This window comes from Halyomorpha halys, unplaced genomic scaffold (assembly GCF_000696795.3).
Source record: "Halyomorpha halys isolate HHAL.00 unplaced genomic scaffold, Hhal_1.1 Scaffold479.1, whole genome shotgun sequence".
Classification (NCBI taxonomy): domain Eukaryota; kingdom Metazoa; phylum Arthropoda; class Insecta; order Hemiptera; family Pentatomidae; genus Halyomorpha; species Halyomorpha halys.
Genome location: NW_027109057.1, coordinates 491,741 through 509,490, shown reverse-complemented (window position 1 = coordinate 509,490; position 17,750 = coordinate 491,741). Strand labels below are relative to the sequence as shown.

General features: G+C 27.6%; 2 protein-coding genes across 8 annotated transcripts in view; one reads left to right on the top strand and one right to left on the bottom strand.

Annotated features, from left to right (window-relative positions):
* Positions 1 to 1,203: 1,203 nt before the first annotated feature.
* On the bottom strand, positions 1,204 to 9,205 carry LOC106683385 (ELL-associated factor 1). The gene is made up of 6 exons (XM_014424817.2): positions 8,921 to 9,205; positions 8,490 to 8,718; positions 7,869 to 8,093; positions 4,193 to 4,331; positions 3,917 to 4,040; positions 1,204 to 1,446 (listed from the first exon to the last, which is right to left on the bottom strand). Exons 1-6 carry the CDS (start codon positions 9,012 to 9,014, stop codon positions 1,346 to 1,348), a joined length of 912 nt encoding a protein of 303 aa, XP_014280303.1. The 5' UTR covers positions 9,015 to 9,205; the 3' UTR covers positions 1,204 to 1,345.
* A 394-nt stretch (positions 9,206 to 9,599) lies between these two features.
* The window catches only part of schlank (ceramide synthase schlank), a 64,572-nt gene continuing 56,421 nt past the window's right edge, over positions 9,600 to 17,750 (top strand). For 6 of the 7 annotated variants that reach the window (XR_001343543.3, XR_010843382.1, XR_001343542.3 and 3 more), the window contains exons 1-4: positions 9,604 to 9,925; positions 10,107 to 10,340; positions 10,492 to 10,600; positions 10,988 to 11,209. Coding sequence is in view for 2 of the 7 variants with exons in the window: in XM_014424816.2 (XP_014280302.1) it covers positions 9,747 to 9,925; positions 10,107 to 10,340; positions 10,492 to 10,600; positions 10,988 to 11,209 (744 nt within the window). In the remaining 5 variants the exon portion in view is untranslated. Of the gene's footprint in view, positions 9,926 to 10,106; positions 10,341 to 10,491; positions 10,601 to 10,987; positions 11,210 to 17,750 lie in introns of all 7 variants that reach the window. The other variant, XM_067047267.1, reaches the window with a different exon arrangement.

Below are 17,750 nucleotides of genomic sequence, written 5' to 3'. Positions count from 1 at the left end.
TTTATACTTTAAAATATAATTAAAATTCTTAAATACAGTAATTTTTAGAATAAATATATAATTTTTTTGTTCTAGTATTTATTTTGTAAATCCTAGACCAGATTTGAGCATATTATTCCAACATCCTTTAACCTTTTTTCTGTTTATAAATTTGGCTCCACTTGTAACTAAGGATGGATGGGTGGGAAGTAATTTTATGTAAGTATTATTTCCTAAAAGTAATATTAAAAATGTATGCATACTACATAGCCTTAAAAACATAAAATTTCATAAGTCTAATCAGCTGTGAGGTAATTATCAGACAGCTTTCTATTTTGTCCAATCCTTTGGTGAAAGGAACTTACTAACCAATGAAATTGAAAAGGGAACTATTTCTTTCTTTTTGTTCCTTCTAAATTTATATTATATGCTATGCTCATTCTATCGAACAGTCACCTTCCATCTCACAACAGAAGCTTACTGACATAAAATAAAATTAACACAAATTGATTCGATAATTCTGTTCAGAAAGAGGAATTGGAATATTGTTTAAGAAAGAAAAGAATAAAGCCAAAATTAAATTATGCTTTTATTTGACTCATTAGCATACACAACAAAACTTAAACACATATGTTTAGTTTTTATAACAGAGTTAAAATTTTAAAATAGCGTATTAGACCTATACAAGGACACTTCAAAATGGACACTTCGTACCATACATTATACATATGTTCGGCAAGATAATGATTGTACATTGTCTAACATTAGAATTAAATCTAAAATTGATAATGTCTATTATCTCGAAAAAGTATAAAAAAAATCACGAATTCTGTACACATTTATTACTGTGATTAAATTTAATAGAGGATATGAATATTAATTGCACATACATTCCGCACTCCTTTTTTTATTTGTTTTGATTTTTAATATTTTTTTTTTAGCCATCAAACATACCAGAAATAAGAAATTATCTTAAAAAAAAAAATAAAGAGTACAAAGTGGAAATGAAACCAAACTTGAGCAAATACATAAAATATCACGTTTCATGAAGGACATGCTTTGATAAAAATAATTTTAATTCACTTTCTTTGAAGTTAGACATAAAAATTTCAATACAGTTTATACATTACATACAATTATATATATATTTATATATATCATGTTTCCTACAATGGATACAGTAATAAAAATATAAAAGCTAAAAATCAAAAGAAAAAATATATATATCCTTAAAAACTATAATTAACAGCAAATGCACAATTCTTTGCAGGATAATATCTCTCTAGTAAATTTTTCACAGTGGAGTTAACCTGCAATAAACAATCCGTTGATTGGTAAAAGGGTGCTGGTAGATTATGTACAAAATTCAGTCGGAGTCGCTGCCTGATTCGGACAGCTGTAGGTCTTCGTTTAACAAATGTTCAGGCATCATCGGTAACGAAGGAGAGCTTTTGCCATTAACATGACCTGAAACAAGAATGTTAAGAATCAATAAACTGGAACTATTGACAAAATTAATTCATAAAATCTACTCTATTCAACAAAGTTCTTCAGTATGTTCACCATAGGTTATAAAGTAATCACACAACAGGTTCACTGATTGGATCAACAATACAGTTCAATCTAAATTACAAACAATTCCAAAACAGTGTCTAATTATTTATCCAAACAGACCACCAGTAAAAATACAAGGTTTATGCCTCTGTTCTAGGTTTTATCACATTCTTGATATAAATTAAATATTCAAGATTATACAATAAAATTTAAACTTTAAAATAATAATATTCCTAAAATAACCTTAAGTGTTTACAATCATCTATTATGTAACAAGAGCAATTTAAAACAAAGAAAGACATGTATACACATTAATGCCAATAATCATTAAATTAATAGATGTTGATTTATATTCATAAACTATTTAAGAAATATTCTACAGAATAAATCAAATAAACTAATTCCTGTGTTTTTAGTTCATAATTTATTTCATATAAATCAAGTGGCAGAGCTATATATTGGCTAATCCCAGGAGATAAGATAAACCAGAATACCCAACTTTTTTTTAAAGCATACTATTTTTTTCAAATCGATTGAACGATATTCTAGAAAATTTTTCTTTAATTTTTAAATGAAATCGACCCTACTCATATAAATAATTCTGAATGACAATCCATGCAATAACAAGTTTTAATTTTAAAAGTCTAAAAACTTTTTTTCCCTCTTATGCGGTATTAAGTAGGCTATTATGTCATGTGAAAATTTGTAGCTTATGTTTTTTTCTGTTTTTTTTTTTTTGTGGCTATTGATTGTGTCATTCTTTTCTCATACTCCAGTATAAATTACTATTCTTTTTAAAATTCATTTTCACCCCATTGTATACGGCTTAAGCATATACATGTCAAGATATGTCATCATCCATGTTGCACAGAGGATATATCTATAGAAGCTTCTCCAACTTTTTTCCTTCTGCATGGCCTTTGTAATTGACACTGGCCCTGTTCTTATAATGAAAGTACATAATATAGCTTGTTGCTCTGTAAGCCAGTTGTCTTATGAAATATTATATTAAAATACTAATTAAATGTAGTATATAAATCAAATAAGATTTTTTTCCAGAATAAAACATCTAAATACCAATAATGCATGAATTGATACTAATCTACTATTTTTTTTTCATAAACACATTAGGTAGTATAACAAAATAAGATGCACAGTAAGTGTCTTGAAATGGACTAATAGTTGTTGTAAAGGGTAAGTTAAACAACCAACAGAAACCAAGTGAGCCAAATACAAACTGAAAAATAAGATGGGATTACCTCCACAGCAAATATATGGTTTAATACATGAAATGTCACTTTCAAAAGTAAATATGAAATAGGTCGTATTACACGTTATAATGAAATATAAAAATTAATTAATAACAAATCTAAATTTTTAGAATCTTTAATTTTAAAGTAAAATCCTAGGCTAACATAAGCTAATCCATATTCAATAAGTCGAAGAGATCATTTTTAATCTTTTACTTAAATTCGTATGGTTTCTTGATCCATTTTTTGACCATTTAGAAATGGCAGTCTTTTGGTTTTAATTTAGTTAAATAATAAATATATTTCCCAAATTACTAAATTTGATTTAGTCTCTAGAAACATGAAAAATAGTCAACCAACCAACTAAATTTATTTTCAACCGCTTGACCCTTACAAAAATAACGATTCATTCATTTTGAGAAAATCTATGAAAACCCTGCCAAGGCAAATCACACATTGAAATTTCTCTTCAACATATTAAACAACTCCCTATAAAGCCGATTGTTTAAAATAAGTGAAACAGAACTAATTATCATCCAGAAACCTAACTCCTTTCAAAATCCAAGCTTTTAGGAAGAGATAATTAAAATACTAATCCATTCATGACTCAATAATGTCATCTTCAGAAATAACATTTCCATGTGATCGGATCACATAAACTGAACCGCTTTAAAATAGGATTTAAAAAAAAAAATTAATCGACAGTATATTAAATTCTTATTCATTGAGTTTAATGCCCTTGAGTATTAAAAATCAAACTAAGAAGGGTATGACATTTCTTTTGAGACCAAAAGTTATGTCTTTATATTATTAACTAATCTGACCAGATCAAAATTAGACAATATTTTCAATTTATTATAATTAAGTTTTTATTAATATACTTAACTAAGCTTTACCCCTTTAAAATACCATCCAATATGGTTAACAAATCCATTCATGACAGGTTTGATATCGAATTAAATGCATAGTTTTTTTTCATAAAATATTGCTTAAGAAGAGTTGAAAATAAACTAATAAGTGCCTAGTCTGACTATTTTATTAAAAATAAATTAATTGTATCATTACAATATTAAGTTTAGTTGTTAAAAAATCTATCTAAAAGTTTGAATAGATATATTGTAACTAATAATTACCATTCATTGGTTTCTTCGGCTTTTCTTTTTCTTTTTCGTTTTCACTTTCGCTGTCTGAAGAATTACTGCTGCTACTGGAATCACTCGATGAATCAGTCAGGATTCCGACTCCAGGAGATACTTCCTGCAATCAAAAATAAATTACATTAGTACATAATATGTATATAGGAAACTACCATATAATTTAATAGGAAACTATCACATTGCTGAACACTACACTATCTAGTTACACAATAAATAAATAATTCACACTACTTAAAATAATTCCTTCCTTACTTCCTCATTGAAGGTTCCTCCTGAAAAATCGGGGGAAGTTTTAAGCTCCGGCAGGTTCAGAGCATTAGCTAAATCAAAGCTGCTGGAAGAATTATCATTCAAATCCTCAATCATTGGAAGGCTAGCTGCTGGAGAAGGACTGTAAATAGAGTGAGATAAAGCAAATTAGACAAAAAGAAAATATTAAAATATACATCATATTAATTTATAAAGAAAACAATAAAATATAAGGTTCATATCATTTACAAAAGAAGAGGCCTACAAGGAGAAAAGCCATTTAGGTAATTTATGTAGCCACCTTAGTTTTCTGAACTGGAAAGCTACTATTTTATTTAAATTACTATTCAGTTGTCCCCAAGAGATTGATTAGTTATTAATGAACAAATAACTTTAAAAAAATATATTTCTATAAACATCCATGCAAACAATTGAAGACCTAAGTGGGTCAAAGGTAATAAGCCACATTTTTGGGAAAATAGAAATTTTGAAGAAATTATTAAATGCTTCTTTTTAATTAATTTAATTTATCTAAACCATAAATTGTGGGTATTTTCAGAACCTACAAATTGTCAGTTTCTATCTGACGAATCAATTAGCCTTCTTATTTCAATTTATTATTTTATTAATTTCACATTGATAAAATAACAAAGAAGATTCAAAAGATTTTTGAAAATTACTATGAAGAAAAATTATCACAAGCAATATGTTTTCTTACCATAACATAATAAAACTGTGACTATCAAAACAGCTCACTGTTGATGAATATCAAAGATCAACTACTTGTTATGATTTTTTATTTATTTGTTTTAATCGCACTATCAATAGCAAAATTCAGTTCCCTTTAAATTAACAAATTGTCTAATTATATGGACTAGAAGTGACTAGATTACATTGATATTTTTCACCAGAGATTTATTTCTAAAAATAATTTTGAAAAGCAAAAATTAGAAATAGATCTTACATATTAAGAAACAAAATCTTTCACAGAATTAACTTGTTTAAGAAATTATAATTAATTAAAATTTGGATCGTATTCTTAACATCATCTCCTAGATAATAACAATGGTTAACTATTCCCTAATAAGATTTTATAATATATGCTTATATAATAGGTTCGGTTTTAGTCACTAATCAAGTAACACAATATTGCAAGCAGCATGTATCTTTTCTTTCTTTAATATACTTTAATTTAAATAACTAAGATTTCATTCTTCTAAAGAAGTAATTCTATTGTTTTTTTAAGGAAACCAGTTTAGAAACTAAACTCTATCAGTGCACTCTTCTAATAATTAGACAGGAGTGGATGAAGGCATTAAATTTTTGGAAAAATAGAGATTTTTTAATTAAAGATTATTTTAACACTCCTTACTACATCACACCTTGTTTTATATATCAAAATCTTTAATTTAAGCAGTTTTCAGGGGTTAAAAATTGAGAATTCAGTAAATAAATGAACATTAAATTCAATTTGAGTAAGTCATTCCGTGAACCTAAAGGCTCATATGTATAACTAAGTCACTGTTATGTAAACGAACTATGACAAATAATGATTTAGATCCATAACAACAAATTTGTACTAGTGTCACCAAGCTTACATTTTCTCACTCTTTCATCAACCTCCATAACTCTTCAATGTTTTCCGGGTCTGTTACGCATCCTATCGTGCCTTATCATAAATAAATAAATATATATAAACATATACGTTACCTATCTGTTATAAGCTACATGTAAACCTTTAACTTGTAAACATAGAGACTTTTTCATTAAAGATCATCAATAAAATTTATATTGAGATAGTTAATCCTAAATAGATGAGATTTCTAGTGACCATAAACCCAATTCTAAATATGAAAACTATCTTTAACGATAACAAGATTCATTTATAAAGAAAAAAATTTATAGAGAGAATTATTAGATAAAACTAACAGAGTTATCAATTCCTTTTATCCATTATCTCCTTTTATATCATGATCAGTGTTAGGTTTAGGTTACAATTGCAAACTTGTTCTTATCCTCAGCCAGTGAAACTAGTATTTTTTGGGTTGTTGTTTGTCTTGTAAACTAATAGCATAAGCGGAAAGAATGTTACAATGTTATGAGAATAGGAGTTGTAAAGGACTACGAATTTTCAGATGTATTTAAAGGACGAAAAACAGTCTATAAAAATGATCTGTAAACTTATATAAACTGTCTTTAACAAACTACCAGATTACCTTGAGCTTAAAGCATTGTTCATAATTGAGATGCAATGGTACTACATTAAAAGTTAAGATATTTCTTTAGGACTTAAGGCTAGCCACTTTATACAGAAAGGTAGTTAGATTTCCATCTTTACTTAAAAGTATTAAAAGAACTTTAATGAAAAGTCCTTCTTTTCATGAATCAACAATATAATATAAAAATTATATCAAATGTATAAATTAGAGTAGCATGAGCCTAAATAGTAACCACAATTTGAGCAACTGATCAAGAACTGCCAAATTTTATTGTTAACAGTTCTAAATACAACCGGAACATGTAAAAATTTTGAATTAAAATCCGTGCAAATTCTTAGATGTTTACAAAGTTTTTATAAAAATTATTAATAATGAATTATTATTAATTCATTTTTATTAATTTATAAAAATGAATTAAATTTTACATGATTTAATTCCAATTCAGCTGCAAATAGTTAGTAACAATAATAATAACCACAAACTAAGTAAAAATTTAGAGCTTTTTTTTTTTAAATTATTTAATATTAATCCGATTTTTATCTTCTCGTGGTCCCTGAGTAATACATACGATCTGAAATAATTATAAAAATTACAAAACACTAATACTTAAGTTAAAAGTACAGATAACAATAGATTAAACTAAAACGATATATCATTAAACATCAAGAACCTTGAGAAAATCATTGAAAGATGTTTGTAGTATTTTCAATTCAATATAACCCATAATGATACATGATGTACTTTCTCTTAACCAAAATTACAGGTCAACAAGGGCATTGATAAAGGAGAAAGCATATCAAAACTAGCAAAGGAAACTAATGCTGATCAATTAATTTCAACACACCACATTCTAAAAGGCCTCACGTTTCACTTACAAAATATTAAAATAAGAAATTAAAACATAAAATAAATTAATAACTAAATAAATAAAAAATTACACATATAGAAAATGTACAGTAAATATAAGGAGAATCAGACATGAGAACTTGTGGAAAGGATGTATATTTGTCCTTTCCACAAGTTCTCATGTCTGATTCTCCTTATATTTACTGTACATTTTCTATATGTGTAATTTTTTATTTATTTAGTTATTAATTTATTTTATGTTTTAATTTCTTATTTTAATATTTTGTAAGTGAAACGTTCACACTTTATTAAAAGTAGTTTCATTTGAGTAAGTTTTGTGAAGTAATAACTCTTTGAAACATCATTATTTTAAACCTCAGTTAAAACAGTCAATTCAAGAACTGTAAGCAATAACAATACTTCATAATTTTGATTAATAAATAGCCCATCACAAAAATATCATAAAAGTAAGATATTAAAAAGTCAGAGTTTTTGTTTAAAATATATAATTAAAAATTGTCTCCAGTAATACTAAAAATAACCAAATTGTGTATCGAGAAGCAATTATGAAATTCTTTAACGAAAAAGATACCTTTTAAATAAAAACTATTTACCTTGAACTTGTGATGTGGACTTGAGGAGGTGATTTATGGAAAGTGTGAGGTATTGTCGGACTTCGGTGTGGATACGAAGGTGAAGATTGTAATGGAGAATGCCGTAAACTTGTATTCATAGGTTTACTACTCTTGTGCCTGGTCCCTTGAGGTGGGGAAGGTTTCTTTTCAACAGGTGTTGGTGGCCGACCCGAAGAATTGTAATTTGTAGGCCTATGTTCTTGTCTAAAAATTAGAATTGAATTCACTAATAAGTTATTAAAAGTTAAAACCAATTAAGTATATAGAAATAAGTACATAATAAACTTAAAATACACATGACAGAGAACTTAGGTACTATTTGAATAGATCTTAGATAGAAACTAATAAATCCTCTATAAATGGGTTGATGTATATAGAAGAATACTAATACACACCACATGGTATTTCTACAGACATTTACTGTTTATTGTAAACTTCTAATGCATTAATGAATCTTAACTAAACAGTAACCACATAATAGGTAACATAAGATAAAAATAACTTCTAAAATAAATATGAGAATGTTGTACTTGATTAAATAAAATGATAAAGTTCTTACTAGAAGTTATAACAAAGTTCAAAAGAGTTAAATAATATTACCGTGTTTTCTTCAACAGGATGTTTGTGGAAAGTTTTTCAAGAGTTATTTCTCCAGTATTTCTATCAATTATAAGTACACACTCCTTTTGGTAAGGGCGCTGAGATCCCTTGAAAACTGTCTGGGGTGCTCCAGCAGTTTCCAAGTGTGTAACTGTAATTTGTTGATTGGCTCCAACTTCAATAGAAGCATGCTTGCTTGCAGAAACCACACTTGCAGGTTTGAAATCATCTACAAAATATTTTGAATCAATCAAAACCTTAAACCTATTCAAGATAATTTTCAAGTATTAATCTTATTGAAGCATAAAACAACTAGTATTGTAATTATCCAATACTTAAAACACTTGTCTTCGCCTTTACAGACCAATAGTATACTAAAAATCACCATAGTAAATAAGAGAAATGGATACATATGGAAAGTGTGTACTTACATCTGAGAGTATGGAATGCAATTTTGTTGCTAGAGAAACTGTCACCGATCTTTAATTCCCGTACTTCGGGACCAAGGCCTAGCTTCTCCGCCATTAAATAAAATTATTGGCAAATTTTTAAAAGGAGTTACATTATTACAAGAAAACCGACCTATATTATGCTTATCTGGAAACTTCACGATTCGTCGAGGATATTAAAACACTCACTGCGTTTTTCAAAACAGACAGCCATGTAAAACATAGTGGGAAAATTGTTAAAATAATTTATGGTAAACTACGTTCATTTTAACTTGACCTATAAAATAACTCTGGCTTGAGACCATCAGGTACATTTGTTTTCTTTAACAATGATGGCTATATTTCAGTTTTGCTTGATGAAAAACCTTTTGTCTCTAAACTATTACAGAACTTTATAAAAAAATTAATTATAATTTTTAATAAAATCTATATTTTTTAAAATATAAAATAAGAATTGAGTCTTTTATTTTGAAAATATGGAATATATAATATTCCTTCAAACATTACGAAAAGAAATTAAATTATGTAGAAAAAATTTCATTAAAAAATCTAATATCTTTCGGACATTAATTTTTTAATTTGCTTAGATAATTTATTTTCGTTTATGAAATATACTTAGTCCATAATATTTTGCAATTGTATGGTTGGTAAAATTGTCAATGTCAATGAAGAGGGAGTGAGGGAGTGTTGTAGGATTGCCGTAGTGTCTGTAGGTTCGTCAGGTGATTCGATTGTTTGTGTTGTGTCTTCTACCGTTTTAAGAGTTATGTTGATATAATTCGTTTTCGTTCGTGATTTACCTAGTGAAATGAATTTCGTTAGAAGTGCATTAGATACGTTCTGGAGTCAAAGTGTTTGGCTACCACCTAACATCACATGGGCTGACTTAGAACCTAATGGAAAGATCCAGTATCCTAATCATAGGCATCTGTATTATCCTCTGCCTATGGCAATAGGAATGCTAGTCCTACGATATTTGTTGGAATGGTAATGAGTGTTAATTGTAATTAGATTTTTTCAATTACAATACCAATATTTTCAGTTTTAGAATTGATATGTTAAGCTATACTTTGGTTGGTCTCTGATTATAACATTGGCTGTAGCTAACATTAATCCTGTAAGTCTTCCAAATAGTAATTTGGAGTTAAATATGTCACTATGTTTACAGGTATGTTTTTGCTCCATTTGGGGTATCTCTTGGAATTAAGGGGTCCAAACCGAAGAAAGCTCCATTCCATGAACTGCTTGAAAAAGCATATAAGTTAAATAATAAAATGAAATATAAAGAAGTCATCAGTATAGCCAAACAGTCAGATATGACTGAAAGACAGGTTGAGAGATGGTTAAGGCTTAGGAGGGCTCAAGAAAAACCTTCAACATTAGTGAAGTTCTGCGAAAACAGGTAATTTGTTGCTAGAGAATATTACATCTCATTGCTATCCTTTGAAGTTATTGATTAGTAGTCAATAAATCTATTTTCTGTTTTGAACCAATTAATCTTGTCAAATTCTGCATGATAAAATGATTCATTTATCATTTCTTTGTTGTTACAGTTGGAGATGTTTGTATTATTCTTATTCTTTTATTTATGGCATTGTCTGCTTATGGGATAAGCCCTGGCTTTGGAATATTGATGAATGTTGGAGAAATTACCCACATCAGGTAAAATTTCCTTGAATTTTATGAATAGTGAAATAATCTTGATAAACCTTGGCCAGATTACATCCTGTGTTCACGAAAGATAATGATGATTATACTGCTGTTTCATCTAGATTACTTTTAAAAAAATTACAACATAAACATATTTTGAAATATACACTGAATTTGTTAACATTTATTTTCTTACATTTCTGGAATCTTGCTAGTGTATGAAGTTCGTTGATAACTATCCATTACAGTGATAACCACTTTTTATGAATGATAAGGTCCTAATCTAATTTTTGTATTAAGTCTGAATTAGATTAGATTTTTTATATTGCTATGTACAATTCAATATTTTGTTATCTCTCAAGATTCATTTTTTCAATTTCATCCTTTTTTTTTTTTTAGAGTATTACTCCAGACTGTTGGTGGTATTATATGATATCAAGTTCATTTTATTGGTCCCTTACCATTTCTCAATTTAGGGATGTTAAACGTAAAGACTTTTGGCAGATGTTTGTACATCATTTTGCAACTATTAGTTTAATGGCTTTCTCTTGGGTCTGCAATCTTGTAAGGGTTGGAACCCTTGTGCTTGTTGTTCATGACTGTGCTGACATATTTTTAGAGGTAAGTTTTTATTTTATTATTTCGTGTTTTCAGCCTCCACATTTTCAATGGTAAGAAAAAGGTAATTTGTGTATTCCATGCATGTATTTCCTCGCATTAAAAATTAGTTTATCCTAAGAATGATGATGTTTTTCATCATAGGTTGCTATCATTACTGCCTACAGCCTAATAATTTCATGATAATTAATATAATATCATCTTCTTACTCATCCCAATGTTGATTCATGCTATCTTAAAAAAATAATGACTGAAAGGAATTTTATTTAGATTTTTGTTTTCCTTAACTGACTTTATCATTGTTGTTTTCTTATATTTGTTAGTATATATCTTTATTAATTTTAAAATGAACAAGAACTGGTGGTTACAATGAAGTAAGATTAATTTTTAGACCCAATATAATTTTTTTTTTTCATTTAATGTAGTTTTTCAAAGTTTTACATTTATTTCTGAGGTAAATAAATGCATATAAGATAAATATTGAAGGATATTTTCCCCTTATTTTTTATGTGTTTTGTTTATAACTATTATTAAGAATATGTACTTGTTTAAAAGTGATAGTACGATTGTAAATTTACTTAATGATATTTTAGTCGTGAAGAGCCTAAATTAGTAAATTATTATTATTTTCATATTTTCTTATTAAGTTCATCTTTATTTTTAATTGCTTTCGGAACTATTGGATAACTTCTCAGGTTATTTTTTGTTTTTTTTTGTTTACAAAGACTTTAACATACATTTATGTATGATTTCAAATTTTTGTCTGTTATATTTTTTTATTTTATTTTATTCAAGATATGACTGGCTATGATTCATGTTTTCAAATATATCTCTCTCTCTTTTATTTTATTTTTTTCCTTTATCTGTGCATGAATAACCTTTTATTATTTGATCTGTTATTCAAACATCTTTTAAGCTGAATAGGTTTATGAGTCTGACGCTTTTTATCTAATTGTTTTGTTTGCTAAAATGTTCATTCTACAGCGTGGTTTATGTCATTTTACGTAATTAGAAATAGTTTTTATCACCTTTTTTTTTTTTCTTTAAATGCCTTTAGGAAAAATATTATTTTGTCCCTAGGTTACACTAGGAGTCTGCAGTTCTGACAATTAAGTAATGAAAATCTGAAATTATTATTTATATATTACACAACGATGACTATAATTTCAAATATATTTTATAAATAGAATGAGTGGAAAAATTGAAAATTTTAGCTGTTGATGTTTGAATAATTTTCACTCCACATATTTTTATATCATTTCATGATAAAAAACAATACAGAAATATATCCCTTTCAGTTTTGTATTTGATGGTGATTTAATAAATAATTGATTTATATATTTCTGACATATTGTCTCGGTGACTAAATGGAAAAGTGTTTTCAAATGCTAGTAGGCCAAATGTTTTATTTTATTTTGTTGAAATTTCAATCATTAATAAATAAAAAAAACTTCTAGTATTAAAAATCATTCTTTTAGCTATGAGCATTGATATTGTAATTTGATTGTTCATGATTTTTGCCGAGTCTATTGTGGGTAATATGGAACTTTCACTAGTCGACATTATAGAATGATTTATAAGTTATGTTTTCCTTGAGTCTGTATTTTATATGTACTTAAAAACGTAGATGATGTATTTAAACATAATTCGAAAACAATGAATTTAATATTTGGAGGATCATTGATTGACCGTGTGTAATATATAAAATGAAGATGGTCCAGATGCGGTCATAGTTCAACTGCACCTTGACCATATTCTTTTGTTTATGAATTTAATATTTTGTTTAGGTATTTCTTAGGAAACTCACCACTTATCATGTACCACTTATAAAATAAATGGGAGGCATGAGTTTTTTCACAGGGATTCTAAATCTCGATCAGTTTGTTGTGAAAACTAATTAATTTCTCATAATCAGCTGCCTTTTCTTTAAAAAAAAAAAAAAAAACTTACTTTCATGTTTGTTATTACCATATATGGTAAATTTCTAGGTTGAATTGGTTTCTTTCTTAAAATGTTGAACCTAAGTATAAAAAATACTACATTTTGGTTCAACTGTTCGCTTTGAACAGCCCTGATGAAGCCCTGCAAAGTGGGGCAAAACGTCGGACATTAAAATAGTTATAAACTATTTGTTCTTTTTTTGACCGCAACCCTGACCATCTTCTTATATTTAAATTTTTACGGTCAACTATATATACATATATAGAAAATACTACAATTTATTTTAGTGCTTATTCTTGTTATGTATTGTATTCTTTTCAACTACCGGACATTGTGAGGTGCCCGCTTGCATTGCCAATTCCATTAATATTTTAGTGCTTGTAGTAACAAATAACTGGTTAGATCAGGTTCAATACAAGTGTTTTTTTTAAAAATTACTTATTAATGCCTATACCAATTACTTTTAAAAAGTAACCCAAAAGCTTAAAAGATATTCTTAATCAGTTCATTTGGTTTAAATCATCAGTTATTTTGGAATGGCTAAACATCTTATGTTAAATAGCCTTGCCAACTATTTTAATTTTTTAATATTCTAATTTTTTTTAATTTTGGGGTTACTCAAAATTGTACCTATTGTCTATTATAAACCAAGAAAGAAAAAAATAATCACTATCCTCGTAAAAATATTTATATCTAGATCTTCAATAAAAATATTTGTATCTATAAGATATCTAGAATCTAAAATTAAAAAAAAAGAAGATATATCTGATAGATATAACTATTTTAATTTTTTAATATTCTAATTTTTTTTAATTTTGGGGTTACTCAAAATTGTACCTATTGTCTATTATAAACCAAGAAAGAAAAAAATAATCACTATCCTCGTAAAAATATTTATATCTAGATCTTCAATAAAAATATTTGTATCTATAAGATATCTAGAATCTAAAATTAAAAAAAAAGAAGATATATCTGACGTTCGCGGCATTACTCTGAGACTTAGGTTTAGTTCTTAAATTAGAGGCCATCTTTGCCTGATCCTCGGAATTGTATTTTAACATCGACCATTTTGTTTCCAAATGGTAGTAATCTATTACAAATTTTAAATATTCCTTATGTCCGCCATTTAGAAAGATAAAGAAGAGATATAACTCTTATTTGATCATTATACAAAAAATCTAATTTTATTTCTTTTTTTTTTAAATTAAAACTGTTTCAAACTTGTGTAGATGAATATTATTCTTTATAAATTATAGCAGTGGTTGATCATTATGTAATTAATGCATCGTTTTAATCTATATTAATATAAAATACATGATTCGTATCTTAAAATTATTTGCTTAAATTGAAAAAATGGTTATTTTCATTCATCTGATTTATTTACGAAATAATCAATTAACTAATTTGATGCTAATAAAAAAATATGTACTTTAACAGATATTTAATCGTAAAAATTTATTTTAGATGCAAAATTAGGAATATAAATGAAATGTTTATCATGAGAATTTTTAATATAAGTAACAAAAACTAGTCTTGCAGATTCTTAAACCCTATTCCAAGATTGTTTTTTATTATTATTTTATTTTATTTTTATTGTTAAAACGTGTTTCCATTCAGATTTTATTTTGTTAAAAACTCTAAGTATCGAGATTGATTTTTCCATATGCGATTTATGTCCGTATTATAAGATAAATAATTTAAAGTTCTAGCACATTTATTCTTAGAAACAAAATACGCACAAGTTTCTCTGCAATTGTTTATTGTGCAGAATAAAATAAACGTATGTATAGATTTTTAAAATATTGATATCTACACGTAACAATTCCGTGTTTTAACCATTTTCTAAAACCATTTCAAGATTTTTTATTTATTTAATTTTTTTCGATTCTTTATAACTTTATTAAGTAATTAAATTATTTAAACATTTTTATTTTTTGTTGTCTATCGATCGATCAATTTTCCAAGATTTTAATAATTTTTCTTATTTTTTTCATAGCTTATTTCTTATCTTTCGTCTTAAATTTTGGTTTTCTTTCTTTATACTTTTATTCAGACCGAATCTATTTCCTAAATTTGAAAGGAATAAAAAAATTATTGTTTATACTGATATTATGGCAAAAATATTTCTTACAAAAATAAATAAAAATAAGCAACTATATAAATATTATTATCAAGGATTTCTTGTGGTTATTTTTTAATGAAACTTTCGTTATATATTAACGTATGATGTTTATAATTAGTGTGCGTATATATCAGAGCCGTAACCACGCCAAGTTTCAAGAAATATGTTCCGGTGCGGCGACAAAGTAAGTTAAATATTCCATTGTCTGCCGATTTCTTGGACTAAATCCAAACCTGTAATAAACGACCTCTGAACTTCTATTAGTTCTGGTATGTGGAGGAGTTATATAATTTTTAGTTGTGATCATGCTTCGCCAAAATAAAATTGATAAATCAAAAAAAGAAATCCTGTTTTTTTTTTAAAGTACTAATTGTTACCTATTAGCTGTTTCTCTAAGGCCTTTCAGTATCAGATGTAAAGCGAACAAAATCATTGAAGGGATATATTGATAGTGAATCATTAAAGTCAATAAAGCATTTCGAATCGAGAAAAATTGTCGAACTACGCTACTGTCAAATCCAAAATTTTCATTGAGAAACTAAAAACATTAAAATAAAATAATTATATAATTGTGTTTTAACTAATATTGTACTCTAGCAAATCGTATCGATTAAAAAAAAATTAACAACTGAGGAAGTGATAAGAAAAATGGTAGTTTTGTTAGTACCGAAAACTTTTTATACCATTCCAAAACATTTTTATAATTTTACATTAATCAGCAAGATTACATATTCCTTCCTATTGACCTTATCCTACAAAGAAAAAGGAAACCGAATATCCACAATAGCAAATATATAAAGTCATTAGTCAGTATATAATAAATAAACATATAAATTCCCATATTTATACCAGGAGTCTCCGATGACGGAAAACATTTCCAATTTTCCCTTCAAATCCTTCATTTTCTCGATGACGGGTGAATAACGCTAGATTATAAATAATATAAGTTTGTGGAATGAAATAAGACATTCTAATGAAATTTCGTTCAATGGTAGTAAGAATGAAATTAACAAATGTTACCGAAAAAGTGCCTTTATACCCATGGACTACTTTTTCCCGATTATCCCAATTAATTGTGAATGCAGTCAATTTAAAAAAGAAATGACTCAAGATAAAATCGTTTTCCATTTACGTGAGCTCACAATTATTATATTATGTAATGATATATCATTATTCTTTTACGAAAAGACAGGATTTATGACGACGGAAAAAACTACGGAAAAAAAGTAATAGAGACAAAAATATGGACAGATAAGAGTGACAAAGAAATTTAAATTTCTGGGAGAGATAGTATGTAATAACGGTTTGGAGAAGAAGAGCATAAAGGAGGAAATCATGAAGTTGGATAGGCAATATTTACAACAAGAAGGACTTAACGCAAAGTTAAGACATTACAACATGGTCATAAAACAGTAATTTTATAGGGAATGAAGACAACATGTTTCCCTAGCCTGGAAAAATGACTGAAAATAGAGAGTAGGATCCTGAGGAGAATCTAACGGCCCAAGAAAACACAGGAAGGCTACAGGTTAAGACCCAACTAGGAAATCTACCGGGAGATAAATTACCTGGAAATCAAAATAAGAATCAGAAGACTGAGATTCGACGGGCACATGATGAGAATGGACCAAAGCGGACTAAACAAGAAACTCTTTGACGGAATCCGTGAATATAAGAGCGTAGGAGGATATGTGAAGCAAATGAGAGAGGAAAGATGGAAATTGAAAATAACAGATAAGGACTGCCTGGATAGAGATAGTACGGGAAAAAATTGAAATAAATAAATGTTTTTGCGGCAAATAAAGAAAAACGGAAGGGTACTGCGTGGTCGGAAGAGGGGCACGCAGAAATTATGAGATACTGGGAGAGAAGAAAATCAGGAGTGAGAAGGGAAAAGTAATGATATTCGCGTGATCGTGACAGGCCTTCCCGTGAAAAAAATATATATATAATATTATTATTATTATGTAATGATTATTTTAATGCTCAACCTATTAGTAGACGTCTTAGGGCACCTGTAATACGCTTTGGGCACACGAGGGCGATGCGTCAACCATTCTGGAAACCGCTTTGGAGGATGATATGCGTGAAACGATTGTTAGTTTCGGCTTTAGATATAATAATCATTTATTCTAAAAATTAAATACAACTAATTTTTTTTCTTAAATTTATTAAATCTAGGTAAATGAAAATAGGGGTTCAAATAGTGAAGTAGGAACGTGCATGAAACGAACCAACGCTATTTTCCATAAAAAATTCCGCATAGAAAAGTTTAGATTGTTGGAAACTTCAAACTTTCCCTTATTCGCCTCCTCGGAAAATTAGCTTAGAATTAAAAGGCATTTCTTCATATTTTTTGAAATCACAATTATTAGAAATTCTTTTATAGTAAGTTTATGTCTAAACTTTAATAGGCCTTAATGTTTAAAAAAATCAGATTGAGGCCAAAGGCTATTTGTAGGATTTTACTTCTTAATTATT

Excerpts from the sequence above, each read along its gene's own strand:
- LOC106683385 (XM_014424817.2), bottom strand. The coding sequence starts at position 9,014 with ATGGCGGAGAAGCTAGGCCTTGGTCCCGAAGTACGGGAATTAAAGATC. Across the intron at positions 4,332-7,868 it reads GTCCACATCACAAGTTCAAG|TCCTTCTCCAGCAGCTAGCC; the intron begins GTAAATAGTTTT and ends CTCTATTTACAG. Across the intron at positions 1,447-3,916 it reads GCCGAAGAAACCAATGAATG|GTCATGTTAATGGCAAAAGC; the intron begins GTAATTATTAGT and ends TTCTTGTTTCAG.